General features: G+C 43.4%; 1 protein-coding gene across 2 annotated transcripts in view; it reads left to right on the top strand.

The window, feature by feature from the left end:
* The window catches only part of epn2 (epsin2), a 37,463-nt gene that overhangs the window by 3,727 nt on the left and 14,459 nt on the right, over positions 1-19,277 (top strand). For both annotated transcript variants that reach the window (XM_031892601.1, NM_001006852.1), the window contains exon 2: positions 12,101-12,932. In XM_031892601.1, the coding sequence (XP_031748461.1) occupies positions 12,335-12,932 (598 nt within the window). In that variant the 5' untranslated portion in view covers positions 12,101-12,334. The remainder of the gene's footprint in view (positions 1-12,100; positions 12,933-19,277) is intronic.

The raw sequence follows: 19,277 nt of genomic DNA, 5'->3' as shown, positions 1-19,277 counted from the left end.
AAACGGTTGGACGCGCTGACCTAGATCAGATGAAGAACATCAAGAACAATGTCAGCTGGATAGTATTTGTTGGTAATGCAGTGGGGCCCCAGGGGGATTTGTGCCGTAATGCTGGCACTCAACTGGCCACTTGACCAAATCTGTGTCGGACCATCCGTCCACCATTGTGACTAGTGTGTCCTGGGCCAGTGCGCTCCAGCTGTCAGAACTAGGGACCTCTCTCATAAGTTCACTGTTGATTTGACTGATCAGACAGAGCCCCCTCAAGACCAGGGCCCTTTTTACGCCACTGTTGTACTGTAATGAGAATTTTTCAGCTGGAAGCCACTAGAGGTAAAAGAAGCACAGGAGAAGGTGATGGTAGTGATCTGGATTCCTCCACCGCAACCATGGAAACCAAGTAAAGGGCCCAACCATAGGGGCCATATTTCAATGAGGGCTTATGATTTTGAGGTCAGGGCTGTCCCTATTGGTAGCCTACTGGCCAGATGTGGCCTACTAACTAATTATGGCTCACTCTAAACAAGAAACAATTAAACAACAACAAATGAAACAACCAATGACTAATAAAAAGAAACTCTAAATGACTAATATCCTTATAAAAGAATGGTGGGGGTACAAAATGTCACATATTTCACATTTGGTGTGCCCTTATGCTGCACGTAGGCCTTCACAATGCTCTTTTTCTTCTGTTGGGCAGTCTGCATTGGCCAATTATAAATAAACGATGAATTAAGGGGAAGATAAATTATTTAAAGTGCCAATGTAGGCCAGCCCCACAGCACCGGGGTCCAGATCATTCTGCATGAGAGGGCACTGTATAGAAATTATTACTGTTTTTACTGGGGGGGGAAAAACGCCTTCTTTGCTGCAGCCTGTCCTGGTTTCCAGACGCCGTGCAGATGCTGACCTTTACCTTTACGCTTTTTGTATGAGTTAAAACCGTGCAAGAAGGGAATAGTTGTAGCCTGAGCTGTGCTTTGCCAGCTGCTGTGCAATTACAGATCCTGGCAGAGGATGCTGGGAGCTGTAGTTCTGCTGAAGTCAAACATGCAACTCTCGCTTATTTATAACTGGCAAATCTTTGTGGCCCACATATCTGGTATCTGGCTCATCTCTTATCCCCGTGGGACAGCGCACACAGGGACACATTTATCCACGCACAGCTTCCAGAACAGTAAGGCACTTGCTGTTGGGCACAGCTTGGATTTAAAGGGCAAGTAACAGCATTTTTTTGGGGGGGGGGGATACAAATATTTTTTAATAAAATGAAGATTTATATCTGCTTTATATATTGGTGCTGAACTTTACCATGGCACAAATACCCACCAATCAGCTATTAGTTATGATCAGTATAATACAAGTTAGGAAATAAAAGCGACAATTTGATTGGTTGATATATAAAATTATCCTGGTGTGATTTACCTCTTATATCAACTCCTCCAACTGTTTTGGTAGGTTGGCTGAGGCATAGGCGTCAGTAGTATATTCCCAGCCCTAATTCTGGCCTGGTCGCTCTCTAAAGCTGGCCATATATATCTGCCTGTGGCTGGGCCCTCCCCGACTGCTTTCCTGATAAATATGTGGGCAAAAATCAGGCAAAAATATCTATTGTGGAGGTTTGAAAATTCCATTGGGTGGGGATTGATGTGGTCTTCTCCTGATGGGCCTGCAAAAGCACATATTTAGATGTGATTGTTGGCCTGTTCAGCCAAATGTACAGATGAATTGGCTGAGAATGTAGGTGGCCAAATGGGCAAGTCAGATTTTAATGTGTGTGGCCACCCTAAGGCTGGGGCCACACAGGTGACCAAGCTAGGAGCTAACTAGATCTTCTCAGAGCTCCAGGGCTTGGGGTCAGCAAGGAAAGCCGAGGGGTGGAGTGAGGAATTGTGTAGTAACTAACCTACAGCAGCCAATAAACTGTAGTGTCTCAGTGCCCTACAAAGTAATGAAAGGAGACATCCTATTGGCTGGTGGAAGAACATTGTTTGGCCAGCTGCAAGTTGGTATGGGTGGAAGCAGGTCAAGTTTCTTCACATCTGAGGGGCTTATTTCTGTTTGGAGCTGTGTGATTGGCTGCAGGCGGAAATACTATCCATTCTACTACTGTTATTTATCCTAAACCAGTGCTAGGGTCTGAATTGCTAGTAAGGACTACTGAAACTATGTGGCAGAAGCCAGATTAGGAGACATTGGATTATGGCTTCTGCTACATTGGTTCAGTAGTCAGAACTTTTAAAAGCTTTAACAGCATTTACTTTTATTGTGTGATATGTTATTTTTGGGTTTATATCCCCTTTAATTCTCTAGCAAGAAATAGTTTTTGGCAGATGTCGCCTGGAACTAGGAGCCGACTGTGTAAGTGTGTGACCCAGATTTTCACTTAAGAAGTGCTTTTAACCCTTTATCAGCACATAGACAGGATGCTTTTTAAATACGTGCTATTTATAATGTGTGTTTCATTTTGCCTAAATAGATATTGAAATGTGTGGGCGTAGCTTAAAAAGCTTGTGTCAACTGTGATAAAAATATGTTGTGTTTTTTCCCCTCAAGCATGAATATTTTAGCTGATACAAGTGAGCGGAGCTGGTCGTTCCAGTTTAGAAATGGGTTACGTCTCTTTCTGTATTTTCCCATTTATCTATGGGATTTGCCATATTGAATATCTGGCCTTTGCAGAAATCCATAGAAGGGCACAGCCTGGCACTTGGATATTAGCTATGCCCATAGGCTCCACACAGGCAAACATGCTGGAGGGGGATGTAGCTGACATTTAAGCTGGCCATACATGCCCAGATTTGGTTGGACGATGTGATGCTTTTTTGCTGTTGGTGGTTATACACAGGCAGACCCGTATAACACCTGAGCCTCGGCATAGGTACTGCAGTAAAAAACTACAATATCATATGAGTAGCCATAAGCATGTATTGCCACTTTTCAATTGTTCCGTTGTTTAGTACGACTAAATCCATTTCTGCTGCAAAATCTCAGGGCATAGTGGCCCTTTAAAGGGCAATTATAGCTCTTGTTATTATAAAGGTCATGGCAGATAGGGGGCTTTGTCACTCTTGGTTGAGGTAGAAGGGCAGCAGGCCTGGACTGGGTTACAAAATAGGCCCTGGCATTGTAAGTACACAGAGGCCCAAACAGCCCCCCACCAGCCCAATAAATAGTGACGATAGTCTATGGCAGGGGTGCCCAAAAGGTAGATCACAGTCTACCAGTAGATCACTTTTCTGGTAGGCCTCGAGGTGGAGTGCAGTGGGATGACATCCGGCCACTTCTTTTTCCCCCCCAGCATACTGGAGCTTTTGAGTGCGGCTGCTCAAGCCATCCATATTTGTAGTTTCATCCCAGCATAGAAGATTGTCCCCTCCGGGCCACTGTATATATTTGCTCCCACTTTATATATGTAGTGCAGACTACAAAGTGGCCCATGAAGAAAAGAAGTAAAAGCTACCACAATCCTTTCACATTAAACTTGAAGTTGGCACTTGTATAATGTTATGTGGCCATTAAATGTGAATTTGGCACTGCATTTATATATTGCTGTGTGTAAACATCAATTGAGACTTTTTCTTGCTTATTGCTCCAAATGATAGACGTCTGGGCACCCCTGGTCTATGGCATCTTACAGCAAGTAGGACTTTACGTTCAATGAAATAGGGCAAATGGCTGTGGGAAGTGGCACTCCAGGCCGTTATGGCTATTACGTCAATGCCACATGGGGGTGCTTTGTCATCCATGGGAAACTGTACTTCCCTGAGGGCAGCAATATCCCCAAAATTACCTCTTCTTACTGATTTGTTGCATGTGGACCCTCCTGTACCTCAATTTGCCCATGCCTTTCCCTGCGGTTACCCTTTAAACGAATATTTCCACTACTTACATGATAGACTGACATTTGGCGTGTTTTCAGTTGGGGTAATAAATAACAGTTTGTTACCCAGAACGGAAGCTTTGAACTCGCTACCGATGGAAGGCTGCTTATTTGCAAGAGACACTAAAGTTTGGGTTGCCTGGCAGTGGACAATGACGTCACGGAAACTAGTCGATGGATTGTGTGATTAGTCTGGAAATAAATGGAAACATAGGAAGAAGACAGAAACCAGGGAAAATATACGCAAAGCAAGTGGGCTCTGCGCCCCACCCCCCGGCTCAACATGAATCCAAGGGGGGGGACTTTTCCAACTTTTCCAAGTTAGTCTTCACTTCCAAGTCAAGGTAAAGTCAAAGGCAGGTCCTACAGGCACAGGTCGAGGAGGAGAGTGGGTTCTGTGGCCCCTAGATGTGCCACAGTTTAGAGGCACCAGTAAGCCCGAGGTTTGGCCTACATAGAACAACTGGTTTAGTACAATGGTCATAGTTACTGGGTAAGTACAAGGGTCTTAGTTACACTGGATGTTGGTTTGAAAAAGACATAAGGGCAAACCTGGACTTTTTGGGGGCCCTTAATGTTTCTTACCTGCAGCTATCACTATAATTACAAAAATTTGCAAAAAATGTTCTTGTGGCTTTGGTTTCCCTTTAACGTTTTGCTTTTCTTTCTTACTCCTGATCACTGGTGATTATTGGTCATTAATGCAGTAGCAATAGACGTCTTACCCTCAAGGGCACGCATTGGTGCCACAGCAATGAATAGGTGGGGGGTTCCGATCATTTTGTGGCCCACCCACTCATGTGCCCTTTGCCATAATGAAATGGTTTGATTTCTAAAGAACTATGGGAACTTTCCCTTGCTGAGATATAAATGTAATTGTGATCATTTCCAGGAAACTTAATTAGGAGGAAAGCAAAGCTGATTAGAGCCAAGGTCAGTACCAAGGCAGGCAGTCTCAGAAAAGCCTATGGTGGGGTATAATCAGTGTGTGTGCTGGGGCATATTGTTGCATCTCCGGGGGTAAAATCCTGTAGCTGCCCTTTAGTGGGGGATGTTTCCCAGGCTGCAAAATGAATACCATCAGTCTGGCCTCAGCCCAAGAAATGTAGTGATTGTCAGAGGAACCTGCTCCGACTTGCTGGGTGAGCTAACAGGATGCAGACCCGTGGGATTATATCCTTATAAAGACACGCAGATCCAGCGTCTCCACGATGAGTAGGAACACTCAGCGCAGCCAGATTTACAGGGGGGGGGGGGGCAAATCCAAGGCCTGGGATCCGATCTTTCAACAGTGCTAATGCTTGTTATAGGGATACTGTCATCTGAATAAATACAATAATTACTTGTACTTGGTAACAAGGTGTAATACTGTATTATGTAAAGTGGAGTCATTTGAGGAAAATCTAAATGTTAAAGTGTCCGTTGTTCTTGCACAGGGGGAATGTATTCCACTTTCATAAATCCATTTGTATTGGATTCTTTTAATACCATTCTGTACTTGCACAGTGAATACACTCGTATTCTACTTGTACAATTCTGTTCTTGCACAGGGGGAATGTATTCCACTTTCATAAATCCATTTTTGCACGGGGGATTGTATTCTATTACAGTAATACAATTCTGTTCTTGCACAGTGGAGTGTATTCTCTTAGTCTAATTCTATTCTTGCACGGGGCAGTAAATTGTACTTGTAGAATTCTGTTTTTACATGGGGAATTGTATTCTACTTGTTCAATTCTGTTCTTGCTCGGGGGAGTGTATGCTAGTTGTACAATTCTGTTCTTGCACAGGGGAGTGTATTCCACTTGTACAATTCTGTTTTTACAAGGGGGAGTGTATTTTCTTAGTACAATTCTTTTCTTGCACAAGGGAGTTCTGGTATAATTTTGTTCTTGCATAGGGGAATTTCCTGCCCAATAGCCCCTCTTCTCTACCTAGTCACACCAAAGAGACCCCCCCAGTACTGTATCTGTACTGAAAAGGCAGAGCTGTCCAAAGCCGACCCTGCGGCATAACTCTACTTTTTCAGTGCAGGTTTGGGGGAGCAGGGCCATTCTGGGGGGAGGATACGCTTCCTTGGAACAGTTTGGGAGAGAGAAGGGGGTCCTGCCTAGTGACTGTACAGCTAATGTTTGGTTTTGAATTATCTTTAAACTGACTATATACTGGATTTTGTTGTCAACAACACTGCCTTTGTTGATACAGACTGGGGAGCCTGGCACAGTGGGTTCCTTTGTAGAGGAGACCTGCCAGTCGCTACTCCAATGTACACTCATTGGGATGTAGGCAGCAGAAGCTATTCCCACTTTCCTAAACACACAGGATATACAGTATATGGTGCCCAGTCAGGTTCAAGGTCCCTGGGGTGGGGGGATAGACCGGGTCCCTGCCACTTCCAAATGGAAGAGAAACTCAGAAGTGCTTGAGATTAAAGGGGCTTTTTCATGATTCAGAACAGCCCGTGAATGTCCGTATTATTATACGGTCGCCTAGTATGAAGCCCTCCTTGTGTCGGCTGGGAACAGAAAAGTTGATTCTCTGGGCATCCTACAAGACGCACTTGTTTCCTTTTCTGTCTGGTAACACGAGGACTGGTGTAATGGAAAGGCCTGAAATAGTATCTCGGGAGTAGCCATGTAGCAATGCTCTGGAGAGGGTGATCCCTACCTGCCCTTGTTTGCTTGCACTGATCTGTCATCAAAGTAACATGGTCCCAGGATCCCCAGTGCCAATGGGGTGCTTAGCTCTGTGCATTGCTTGGGGATAGAAAGCTAGATAACCTGCCTTGCCTTTAGGGAGAAGATACATGGGGCGATTAGTTGGCGCAACTTTTCAAAAAGTCGCACTGACTAATCCGCACAGTGAAAAACCATTTGCAATTTGCAGCAACTTACAAAGTACCCTATAGCTGGAAAGCAGCCGCAATTAGTCACCCCATGTGTCTTGACATGCTGCACTGCACTGCTCAACCAAACTTTACTCAGTTGTTGCTGGACTACAAACCCCAGAATAATGTAACATATAATGAAGGTAGAGGCATGCTGGGAGCTGTAGTCCAGCAACATCAGGGTTGTATTCTTAAAGCAATTATGCACCAATACTTTTCCCCAAATCTCCACAGACAGCGACTGCTTTAAAATGCAAAAAAATCCTCCAATGAGAATCCCAGCTGATCTGTGTAAATCCGGCTCCCTGTTCTCTGTTCCTGCAATTGGAGTTGGGAGCATTAAGCCCAGTTTCCCAGCACTGAACAAGTCTGTCCCTTTATCCCCATGTCTGATTCCTGTGTCAAAAATAAAGGGAAAAATTAGAATTATATCTATATGTAAAACAACAGCAAGATGCCGGACAGTGGTGTGAATCAGCATTCTCATTGGTGGATTCTTTTGCAATTATTATGAAGTTTTTTGATTAGTAGAATTCTCATTGGTTAACTTTCTTGCATCTATTATTAAGTTTTTTAGCAATGAGTTTACAACCTCCTCCCCAAAACTCAGATAACCATTAAGGGCCCTGCTAAATACTAACCCAAAACTGACTTCCTTGCTGATTTCCTCACATATATTTTTATCATGAGTCAGTACATTCTGTTTAACCGCTCTGTTGCTCCACCTGTTGCTCTTTTGTCACTGAGTATGAATGCTTCTTATGTGCAGTGGGTGGTCCTGCTAGGGTTAAGCTTGGGTTTCCTTTGCTAGAGCGATTGTCTTGGACCCCCACGAGGGACCTTCCTGCTTTTGATCTCAGCAGCGTGAGTGCGGACCCCCCCCCCCCCCATAGTCACCAGATACCCAAGACAATATAGATAATAATAAATAGACTGGGCTCGGCATCCTGACAGTAAATAGGAGAACAAAGATATGGAACTTATCTTTCATCTGTCATAATAATCTGTATGGAACACAAAGGCTTCCCCGTATGAGAAAATGTATATATCTTATGGCAGCTTCGGCTCCAGCAATTGTGTTAGGAAGAAATTGTCTCCCATTGATAAGATGTGGTGGCCATTTTTTTTTTTTTGCATTCCACATGTCTCACTCATTCTCATATCAGTATGGAGCATGGACTCCAAAAATAAATGCGCCCCCCACCCATAATTATCATTAACCACCGTAGTCCCTACTGAGCACGGGCCTACCGTAGTTGGCGACTGCCACTGGGGGCAGAATTTAAAGTAGCTAGACATGGCGACTGCTAAGTCTGCTGTTATTTCACCGCATTGATGCCATATCAGCCAACTATCCCTATTCAGGCAGGGCTGACCCATTTTGCAGGGGTGGAAAAAAAATGGTGCAGTAAGTTGAAGGGGTTTTCCAGTCAGGGGCATGGATATGGCAGAAGTGGGCAAGGCTTTTATTGGTTTATTTCAAAGTTTGATTCCTGTGTCAGAACTTGTCACATAATCATCCTGCTTGTCTGGGAAGATAAATGAGATTACATGGCCCAGTGTGTGGGAAGGATTGGCATACAGGGCAGCATTACTGTAGTAATATAAAGGTGCTGTTATTGTGCAGAGCAGTTGGCACAATTAGCAGCTAAAGAATGAATTAAAGGCAAAACAAAGCTGTAAACCCTGGGTATTGTCTCCTCACTAAGCCTCATTGTTCAGCTCATCCATTTTGCTCTTCCCTGACATTTGACATGTTAATATGGATCCCTTATACAGTAAAGGTATCACTAAAGAATTATATATAATAGGCTTCCGAATGCATTGACTTTGATTCAATCTCACCCTGCAGATGGGCAGTGTTCAGCCCTTTAATGGGTGACCAATGGGATACTGGAAATGTTTAGTTCTAAGGTGGCCATGTAGGCCCTCTCATCTGGGCCTGAGTGGATTAGGGGCCCAATTTGGCCGCCCACATGCTAGATGGGCCCCATACATGGGCAGATTAGTAGCCTACCTGATCTGAAGGGGCTGGATTAACATCTTAAATCTGCCCATGTATAGCTACTTTAAGCTTTACAATATACATTTAATTAAATATTTCAAAGACTGTTAAGGTGGCCATACATATAAAGATCCACTCGCCTGGCGAGGTCACCAAGCGAGCAGATCTTCTCCCGATATCTTCTCGGCTCATTCGGTCGTTTGGCCTTGGGGACAAACAATCAAATTAGAACGACTGGAACAGACGCAGTCGGTTCGGGGACCGCATCAACAAGCCGATGCGGTCCCCGATTCGACTGAATTTTTTAACCTCCCCAACCAGCTGCTGACTTGGTCTGAAGGGGGCCAAATTGGCTGCTTACATCTCACCGTGTTTGGCCAGCTTAATATATTATCCTTGTAGGCTCTCCAATGGCACTTAGAGGTGTCTTTATTGCCTGATTCTCAGGAGGAAGTTACATCAGTCTGGGTCCTTGAGACAGTCATTCAGGCCTATTTTTCACACAGTGGGGCGACTATCTGTAATTATTTAATCAGTGAAGAGAAGATTTCCTGTGTGACGTTTACCTCACAGTACCTCACTGTGAATCACGCTGCTCTTTATTGATCAAATCTGAATGTACGAAACCCGGTGCTGATGTGAAGCGTTGAACAAATACCAGGTGACGCCAACAAACTGATCTTTAATGTATGACTTGGCAACACCAACACTTATATACAAAAATTACCTCATATTAACGCTTTGTTACAGTGCTGTCACACTTTCCCGCCTTTTTCTTTGAAAGTGTTGTTGGTGTTTGTTCCACATCTGGTGACCCATAGGAACCAATCACATGCTTGCTTAGCTTGAGCTATTACTTCATTCCCTTAGAAAAAGCACTATTCGTTGCAGAATTTCAGTTTAAAGGAGATAAGACAACTAAAGGAATATGCCTAGAATGCTGTACTTTATATACCGACTTTAATGCACAAGCCTAGAGGTTCAGCAGCTCTATAACAGTAATGATCCAGGCCTTCAAACTTGCCCACAGGAGCTCCATGTCTTGAATCTTGTTAGGCCTTCTTTTAGGGCTGTGACAGACAGGGATATTAGTCGCAGAGCGACAAATCTCCGTTGTCGCGGGCAACTAATCCCCCGAAATGCCATCCCACCGGCTAGAATGTAAATCGCCGGTGGGATGGGATACGCGGCGCTGTGATTTTCCAATCCCACTGGCGATTTACATTCTAGCCGGTGGGTTGCCCGCGACAAGGGAGATTTGTTGCGCTGTGACTAATATCCCTGTCTGTCACAGCCCTTAAGTGTCAGTGGCACTGCACATGCTCAGTGTGCTCTGGGGCTGCTGTTGAGAATCTAAGCTTGGGATCATCAGAGATAATCTAACCAGAAATTAGAAATTAGGGTGAAGACACACGGAACTTATTAGTAGCAGTCACAGCTACAGAAATAGACAATGCTGATCATTTACTGATAACTGTGTGTTTTACCAGTAGCAATTCTCAGTATTGTCTATGGCAGGGTATATATACTGTATATTGTGAGTGGATCCCTAAGCTCAGGTAAGTGACAGCAGCCCAGAGCTTGTGCTGGGAATTAGCAGAAAAGAAGATGGGGGGCTACTGGGGGCATCTTCAGGGGCACAGATCTTCCCTGATTAAGGGCTGTGGTGGCTATGGGTTGGTAGAGAAGCCCATAACATAAACTTTAATTTAAGTTAATACTTTGTTGAGTTTTAGTTGTCCTTTAACGGTTATAAATATTTATCCAGTCAGTGACTTTCTTTTAAATTGCCTCATAAATATGAGGCTGGTCTAGTATTAGCTGTGCCTTTCTGCGGTCACCCTGCCCTTTCCTTGTTTTCCCGCACCACATCTGTCATCTGCTTGTTGCACCATTTACTCAGGACTAAAAATACTTCGGAGGAGGCTGCTATCTAGCTCATGCAATGAAACCCAAGGTCCTAATATGCACCGTCCCTCATCCAAAAAAACAAATATATCTTGCTGTACCGTGATACAAGGAACTTTGCAGAATATGAGCATTTTCTAAAATATTTCCCATTATTCCATGAACAACAGAATTAACTCACAAAGCCCCTGACTATTAACCCACTGTAGGAATGGGGCCCCATGCACACATGTTTACACCCCTGATCTTACCTGACCCACCCTCTTTGCAAAATGCAAAGTTTTGCTTTCCCTTTATATGGTCATAGAACTGCTTTGTGACTTCTAATATTCTTATATTTTACAATAATTGTCAATTATAATGGGCATGTAATAAGATTGGGGGTCTATGTCAACAGTAGGAGTTTGGGTGGATAGCACTGGGGCATTGATACACCCTATGTTTTAAAATATAATAATTCCACTTAGTTTGGCTGTATCCAGGCTGTCACAATGGCTCCGGGTGCAGCTACAACAATTGGATTTTTCAAGCGTTGTGAAAGGGTCTGTTTACATTTTAATTGTTTTCCTCTGGACCCTGCACCGCTAATAATTCTTTACCTCGGCCTTGGAAGTGTAGTGTTGCAGTACATTTTAATTTACTCCTGTTAAGACAGTTATGGGCTGTGACAGACGGAGAGATTGGTCACCGCGCAACAAATCTCCCTTGGTGGGATGGCATATGCGGCGCCGCGATTTGCCAAAGTCGCGGAAGTTTCCTCTTAAGGCAACTTCCGCCACTTTGGCAAATCACGGCACCGCATATGCCATCCCACCGGCGATTTACGTTCTAGCCGAGGGGATGGCATTTCAGGGAGATTTGTCATGCGGCGACTAATCTCCCCATCTGTCACAGCCCTAAAGGCTCTGGCACACAGTGTGATTAGTCGCCCGCGGCAAAACTCCCTGTTCGCGGGCGACTAATCTCTCTGTTCGCGGGACTAATCTCCCTGTTTCGCGCAAATTGCCCCGCCGCGTCTGCCATCCCGCCGGCGACTTACATGTTCGCCGGTGGGATGGCAGGGGTAGGTAACTCGGGAAGATTAGTCGCCCGCGAACAGGGAGTTTTGCCGCAGGCGACTAATCTCCCCGTGTGCCAGAGCCCTAAAGGATTGCCACATTTATTGGGGTGGTTAACGATTGTAAAGATCAGCAGATTACTAGTAACCCTTAGCAACCACCTAGCTGTTAGCTGTTACAGGTTTAGAGCAGTTAGATTCATGAAACCAAATATCTCATTGGTTAGCACTGGGCCAAGTTTTCCCATGTTGTTCCACACCCACCTTGTGTTTCTTTAAATCATCCATTATTAATGCTTACGTTCTGTTTGGCTGACCAAGATATCTGAATGACCTATATCTTTTTCCTTTCCCTTTTAGTTTGTGCAAACCCATAATGCACCTGACTTGAAGACATGCTTTTACCCAGAAATATCCCAAGGAGTCTTTGCTTATTCTTACGCATAGAAAACCCGATTGGATTGCACAAGGGATTTTCCTCGCTTTGTTTTAATGTGTGGACATACCGGTCCTGGATGATGTCAGATTATTTTTAATTTTTTTTTTTTTTATTGGTAGAAAACAGAGGATTTGTAGGTTTCAATCTTTTTAAAAATGACGACCTCATCCATACGGAGGCAAATGAAGAACATTGTTAATAATTATTCTGAGGCGGAGATTAAAGTCCGGGAAGCCACCTCCAATGACCCATGGGGTCCTTCCAGTTCCCTCATGACGGAGATAGCAGATCTGACTTACAACGTAGTGGCATTTTCAGAAATAATGAGCATGATTTGGAAGAGACTCAATGACCATGGAAAGAACTGGAGACATGTTTACAAAGCCCTGACTCTCTTGGATTACCTCATCAAGACCGGCTCGGAGAGAGTGTCCCACCAGTGTAAAGAGAACATCTTCGCCATACAGACTCTCAAAGACTTCCAGTATATGGATCGAGATGGAAAGGATCAGGGGATTAATGTACGGGAAAAGTCCAAGCAGTTGGTGTGCCTGTTAAAAGACGATGAGAGGTTAAAAGGAGAGAGAGCTCAAGCCCTCAAAACCAAAGAGAGGATGGCCCAGGTTGCTACGGGCGTTAGCAGCAACAACCAGATCACTTTTGGTCGAGGATCAAGCCAACCCAACCTATCCACCAGCTACTCTGAACAGGATTATGGGAAGTCTGGGGGATCTCCAGCTTCCTACCATGGCTGTGAGTATTACCAAAGGTTATATATCCTACTGAAGCAGTGGTGGGTGGAGGGGCACTCAGCCTGATGGATTATTTGGGTGAGATTTCGGTTGAATGCCTATTTACTCTCTTAGACACCCATAAAAACATTATTTGAAGGTCAGTTTTGGTGAGATTTGGGATGAACATTTATTTGCTACCCTAGATATTCTGAATAGATGTGAAATAAGGGGAACCCTAAAAAAAATTTTGGACCTCCAAGGCTAGAACCAAAAAAGTCATGTCCCCCCCCTGTGTAATCACAGTCCACAGACAGCTGTTTTGTCCATCACAAGAATACCAATATAAGTAAAATGTTACTGTCACTATGTTACTGTAGATATAAGGAAATTAAAATCTGTCTCTTTCTACGCTCAGTAAGTCCTGTTTATCTAGTTTCATACTCTCGAACTTGCCTTTTAAACATCAGTTGTTGAATTAATTACATGTTATTACTTTGTTTTCACTCTTCGGGGTGAGGGGGGATGAAGAAAGTTGTTTGAAGGAGTTGGTTGTTTTAAAGGGCAAGTAACACCCAAATAGGAAAGGTTTTTTTTTTCTATGCATTTAAATATAATCAATTTTACATAACAAATAACAGGTACTTTGGGTCCATATGACCGTTTCCTTACAATTCTTTGTTAGAATTGATCCTGGTTTTAAACATTTCCCATTTTCATAAACCCATGACCTGGCATGCTATTTATTTCTATCTTGTACAAGCAAAAACGTTTCTCTTTGAAGTCTTGGTTTTTATTGCAGCATCTGTCTGTTATCAGCCCTGCTGCTTGCAGCCATCTTTATCTGCTGTCTGAGCGAAGCCACGCCTACACAGGGTTCTCTCAGCAGGTTCTGCTGTTGCTGAAAACTGGAAGTGGCGACATCAGAAGGGGGGAGTCGAGAGAATAACGGGGAAAAAGGGGTTAAAATGTCAAAAATGTGCTTATATTGAGACCCACAACCCAATCCACTACCCACAGACCTTCCAACCCACACCTGTGGTGTCAATGCAAGGTCCTGGCTTGGCCACCCATATGCTGGGCCAAATTGGACTGAACCATTAATCATATGAAGCGGCCTACAGACCCATCTGATAAAGCCGGCAAACCTGCCCCATAGATAGCTGGATGATTTTTAACCAGATATCAGTTGGACAGTCCTGTCTTAGGGCCCGATACACATGCCAGTAAGCTCCCGACCAAGTTGGTAACTTTTATCGGTCTTTGTATGAGCAGTTTAACCCATGGCGGCCAAACTAATCCAGAGAATGTGGCGACTGCCCAAGGCTCTTTCATATCTGGTTCTGTCTGTAGTTGCACCATTAAGCACATACATTTACTGGTAAATAAATTAATCCCCTTTGTATCTTGTCTTGTTCTGCTGTTCAGTCATGTGCAATGTACTCGCAGGTAAAGTGGCCACTGCATCGTGTGTCGTGCATGGCAATGCTGCATGCTTCAGTATAATCAAACCATTGCATTTTGTCCTTCTGGGCAAGTTACACAGCAACAGAAAAAAAAATTTGTGCTTACGATTAAGATAATAGTAAATATTATGTACTTAATAACAAGCTTGCAATGTGCCATGCCGCTGCCTGTGTAACTTAACCCTCGGGCTGTTGTTTAGGTTACAAGATGCATGATTGGTACATTCCGCCCCCTCCCACACAGACTTACAATAAACAGAGGCTCTCTTTATGGCAGATGATGTGGAGCCTGGAAATGGAATTTTGGATAAACAGCTGATTGTACCATTACACGTCTTTCTCAGGGACGCCTGAGCCTGCTGCTATTGTAATTACACCAGGGCAGGGGGGAACAAGTGCCTGATCACCGACATATATGTCCGATTTACCCTATGCTTTACCTGCTGTCTCCATAGAGTGGGCCAATGATTTGCTGACCTGCATGCTCCAAGGCCAAATTTTACTATAATCATGATGGCATCCATTGTTTGGGAGCCATAAATAAGACATACAGACCTAATGGCCTCCAGTTTTTATGATGTTATAATGTTTGTCTGCTCTGTGACTCTTTGCTCATTCAGAGCTAACAGTCTACAACATGGTGGGGGAGGATGTGGGGGGGGGGGGGTTAAAGTGAGCTCTACAAGGCCAGATCATTTTATTATATACACAAAAGCCATCACTAAAATGCAAAATATATCCTCATTAATAGTACAGGTAAGGGATCCCTTATCCGGAAACCCAATATCCAGAAAGCTCAGAATTACGGAAATCCTGTCTCCCATAGACTCCATTTTAATCAAACAATTCAGATTTTTAAAATTGATATCCTTTTTCTCTATAAAAATAAAACAGTGCTTTGTATTTGATCCCAACTAAGATATAATTACCCCTTATTGGGGGCAGAACAGCCCTATTGGGTTTATTTCATGGTTAAATGATTCCCTTTTCTCTGTAATAATAAAACAGTACCTGTACTTGATCCCAACTAAGATATAATTACCCCTTATTGGGGGCAGAACAGCCATATTGGGTTTATTTCATGGTTAAATGATTCCCTTTTCTCTGTAATAATAAAACAGTACCTGTACTTGATCCCAACTAAGATATAATTACCCCTTATTGGGGGCAGAACAGCCCTATTGGGTTTATTTCATGGTTAAATGATTCCCTTTTCTCTGTAATAATAAAACAGTGCTTTGTATTTGATCCCAACTAAGATATAATTAATCCTTACTGGATGCAAAATAATCATATTGGGTTTAATTAATATTGTATTGATTTTTTAGCAGACTTAAGGTATGAAGATCTAAATTACGGAAAGACCTCTTATCCGGAATACCCTTGGTCCCGAGCATTCTAGATAACAGGTCCTATACCTGTACTTGTCATCAGTTAGGTATCCCCTATAAGAAGGCACTAAATCCACTCTTTCGGATTCACTTTTTAAAGGGTTTGTTTACCTTTACATTAACTTTTACTATGATGTATGTAGAGAATGCTATGTCAAGACAATTATCAGTTGATTTTCATTTTTTATTACTTGTGATTTTAGAATTATTTTGCTTTTTGTTTAGCAGCTCTTCAGTTTGGAATGTCACCAGCTGTCTGGTTGCTAGGGTCCAAATTACCCCAGCAACCAGGCAGTGTTTTAAATGAGAGGCTGAATCATAAATAGGAGAGGCCTGAATAGAAAGAAAAGTTATTAAATGTAACAGTAAAATTGTAGCTTCACAGAGCAATCAATTTTTAGCTGCCAGGGGTATTTGAAAGCTATAGAGTCAGAAGAGGAAAGCAAATAATTAAAAAACCTTTAAAAAAAAAAAAAAGACCAACTTAAAAGTTGCTAAAAATTGTCCTTAAACAAAAAATCCTAGTTCTTCTAAAAAAAAAAGCCTCAGCTTTGGCACATCCCTAGTCACATGACCCACTGAAAATTGTGTCGCAATGGAACTATAAAATAGGGCATCAAAATGACCATTAATGTGCCATTATTTTATATTATAAACTCCACTGAAATGTATCAGGTGGACAAATGCCCTGTGTACACTGGCCTAACAGTTGTAGTGTATTTGTTGGAATTGGTGAATACTATACCTGGTATGTTCCATTCCCAAACATTGTCTATCTGTTCCTATTGGTTACTATGAGTTTTCTAGATCTTGCTAAAAGATCCACTCCATCTTACCTCCCGGCCTTTCCTCTGTTTATATAAATAGTTAAACACAGTGGGGTATCTGTGGATTTTCAGCCAGCTGGTGGCGGCCATTTTGCAAACTCTACTTGGCTGTGCTTAACCACAGCTGGGCAGGAGCAGAACTGAATTCCTCAGGCTGCTAAAAACCCAGCAACTTGTGGGAAACTTTCTCCACACGTCAGTGAGAGCTACATAGAAACAGCCTGTCTATAGCTCGGTGTGAGGATCGTATAGTCCGTTTGGCACACAGAAAGCTGATGTCAGAATACTCGGAGAACGTCACATTCCGCGGAATTCTGCATTCCACAGGGCAGTGGGGAAGGATGTAACACTTGTTAGAGAGGAATTATAGCACCTGTGAGGAATAGTAAGGCAAGTGTATTTCCTAGAGCGAGCACCCACTGTGCTGTAAGCGTATTCCCCCACCCCCTGCCAAAGAACTGGAAGGCAACTGTGGAAAATCCAGACCTTCGGGGTCTATGAAATTAGCCACACACATAAAGATCCACTTGTTTGGCAAGGTAGCCATCAGGGCCCACCCATGCACAGTAGAACTTTCCAGTTACATCAAGAAGGTGCCAGCTTGTGATTGGAACTGGAGAGGCGGCAGTTACACCTGTGTAACCCTATTAAATTGCTAGTGTGATTTACTTTCATGGACTGGTGATGATGTTAATGCAGGGCTGTCTCGACAAAATATGGGGGCTGAGATGAATGTCAATCTTAAAAGCCCCCAAATCCCTATAACAGGGCATTAAAGCCATGTCCACTTTACTATGCCCCCCCCCCTCCCTTTAGCCCTGTGGTTCTCAACCTTCCTAATGCCGTGACCCTGTAATACAGTTCTTCATGTTGTGGTGACCCCCAACCCTAAAATTATTCCTAAGACCATCGGAAATATGTGTTTTCCTATGGTCTTAGGCGACCCCTGTGAAAGGGTTGTTCGGCCCCCCAAAGGGGTCCCGACCCACAGGTTGAGAACCGTTGCTGTAGCCATAATGACAAGATATGCCAGTAAATTTGCATTAACCCCAGACATACCATTTAAATCAATGCAGAAAATGGATAATGAGCACTGCATTAACCCCAGATATTCCAGTAGAGCACCGAAGGAAAGGGATCCCCAATAAGATCACTAAACATTGGGTAATAAGCATTGCATTAACCCCAGACATGCCAGTGAGATTAGTGATGAAAACAGATTAGGGTCATTGCATTAACCCCAGACATGCCAGTAAGATCACTACAAAAAACAGATAAAAAGGAAGCTCAGGGACACCTGCGGGGCCCTTATTTACAACCCTGCCCTTACATTTTACAGTTAAATGCATATACCTCAGCAAAAAGTAATTTATGAGCAGTCAAATAAGAATATAAAACGTAAGGCAACCTTCCCTTCACCTTGTCCTGGAGACAGCTCTGCATCAGTGGCATAATAATTCACAGAAATAAGAATTTTTTCTAAAGATTTTTTTGCAATGTAATGTTATCCAAACATTATTACAATGTGAAATAATGGAGATTTTCATTACTGTTGATGGGCGGCCTTTTTTTTTTTAATTTAAGCAAGACATCCCTAAGATATCCCTACTGAGCGGCAGGTAGAGAGACAGATGGCATTTAGGGAATCCTGTATGTGTCATATGCTGAATTTGGATGGCATTTAATCTGCGCCCGTGGGTGCTGGGGAAAGCCAGTCTGTGCTACTCATCAATATAACGCTGCCAGCATTTCACTGCCTGAGCTCCAAAATAAGTATATACTGCTGTGTATGCTCTTGTCTGAGCCAATAGCTGGAACACAGGTTTCATGGGTATACTAAATACTGAACCTTAGCTTTAATGGGGATGTACCCCCAAAAGCAACATTCTCCCTAATGGAAAAAAATGTTTCTCCAAGAAACTTTTTGACATACATAATTTCAAATAACTTTAATGTCTGAAATATTGTTGTTGGGTTTACCTTCCCTTAAAAAGAAAGAAAAGTATACCAAGCACTTGTTAAACAGTCATTGTAGTGTGCTGGGGTTTTTTTTTCAGTGACATTTCCCCTTTAATGTCAGTGGCAAGCAGGGATCTCCAGACTTAGTGGTTTCAGCAGCCTTGAGTATAATTACAAGTGTAAAATGTGCGCAGTTCTAGTAACCCATAGCAACCAATTAGTAAGTAGATTCTACTGGTCCACTGTCTGAAAGCAAGCTTCTGATTGGTTGCTGTGAGTCAGTGGCATAATCACCAATGAAGCAGGAGGTGCAACTGCACTCGGACTCCCCCTGGAGGCAGGGGCATATCTACCTTGGGCACCAGGGCCCGTGCCCCCCTGGAGGCTGTATTGCATCTTCCAGAAGAGAGAAAACACTGCATCTGGGGAGGAGTGGGGTCCCTGTAGCACTGTGGCAGGAATTATTCTGAAGCCCCCAATGCCTTTCTGGCATGAGCTGAACCTGACATGACTGCCAGTGTATGGCCAGTATTGGCCTTGCTCCACAACCATCATATCAAGCTCCTCCCATTTACATCATCATCCCGCCCCTTATGGTCCCACACATCCCCACTATCGATGTGGAACTTATCAGCGAGTTGGGAGGCAAACCTAGGACCCATGCCTAGGGTGGCAGGTTTAGGGGCGGCCCATGTGTGCCTATGTAGAAAAACATTAAAAATAA

This window comes from Xenopus tropicalis, chromosome 9, assembly GCF_000004195.4.
Source record: "Xenopus tropicalis strain Nigerian chromosome 9, UCB_Xtro_10.0, whole genome shotgun sequence".
Classification (NCBI taxonomy): Eukaryota; Metazoa; Chordata; class Amphibia; order Anura; family Pipidae; genus Xenopus; species Xenopus tropicalis.
This window is presented reverse-complemented; position numbering and strand designations above follow the sequence as displayed.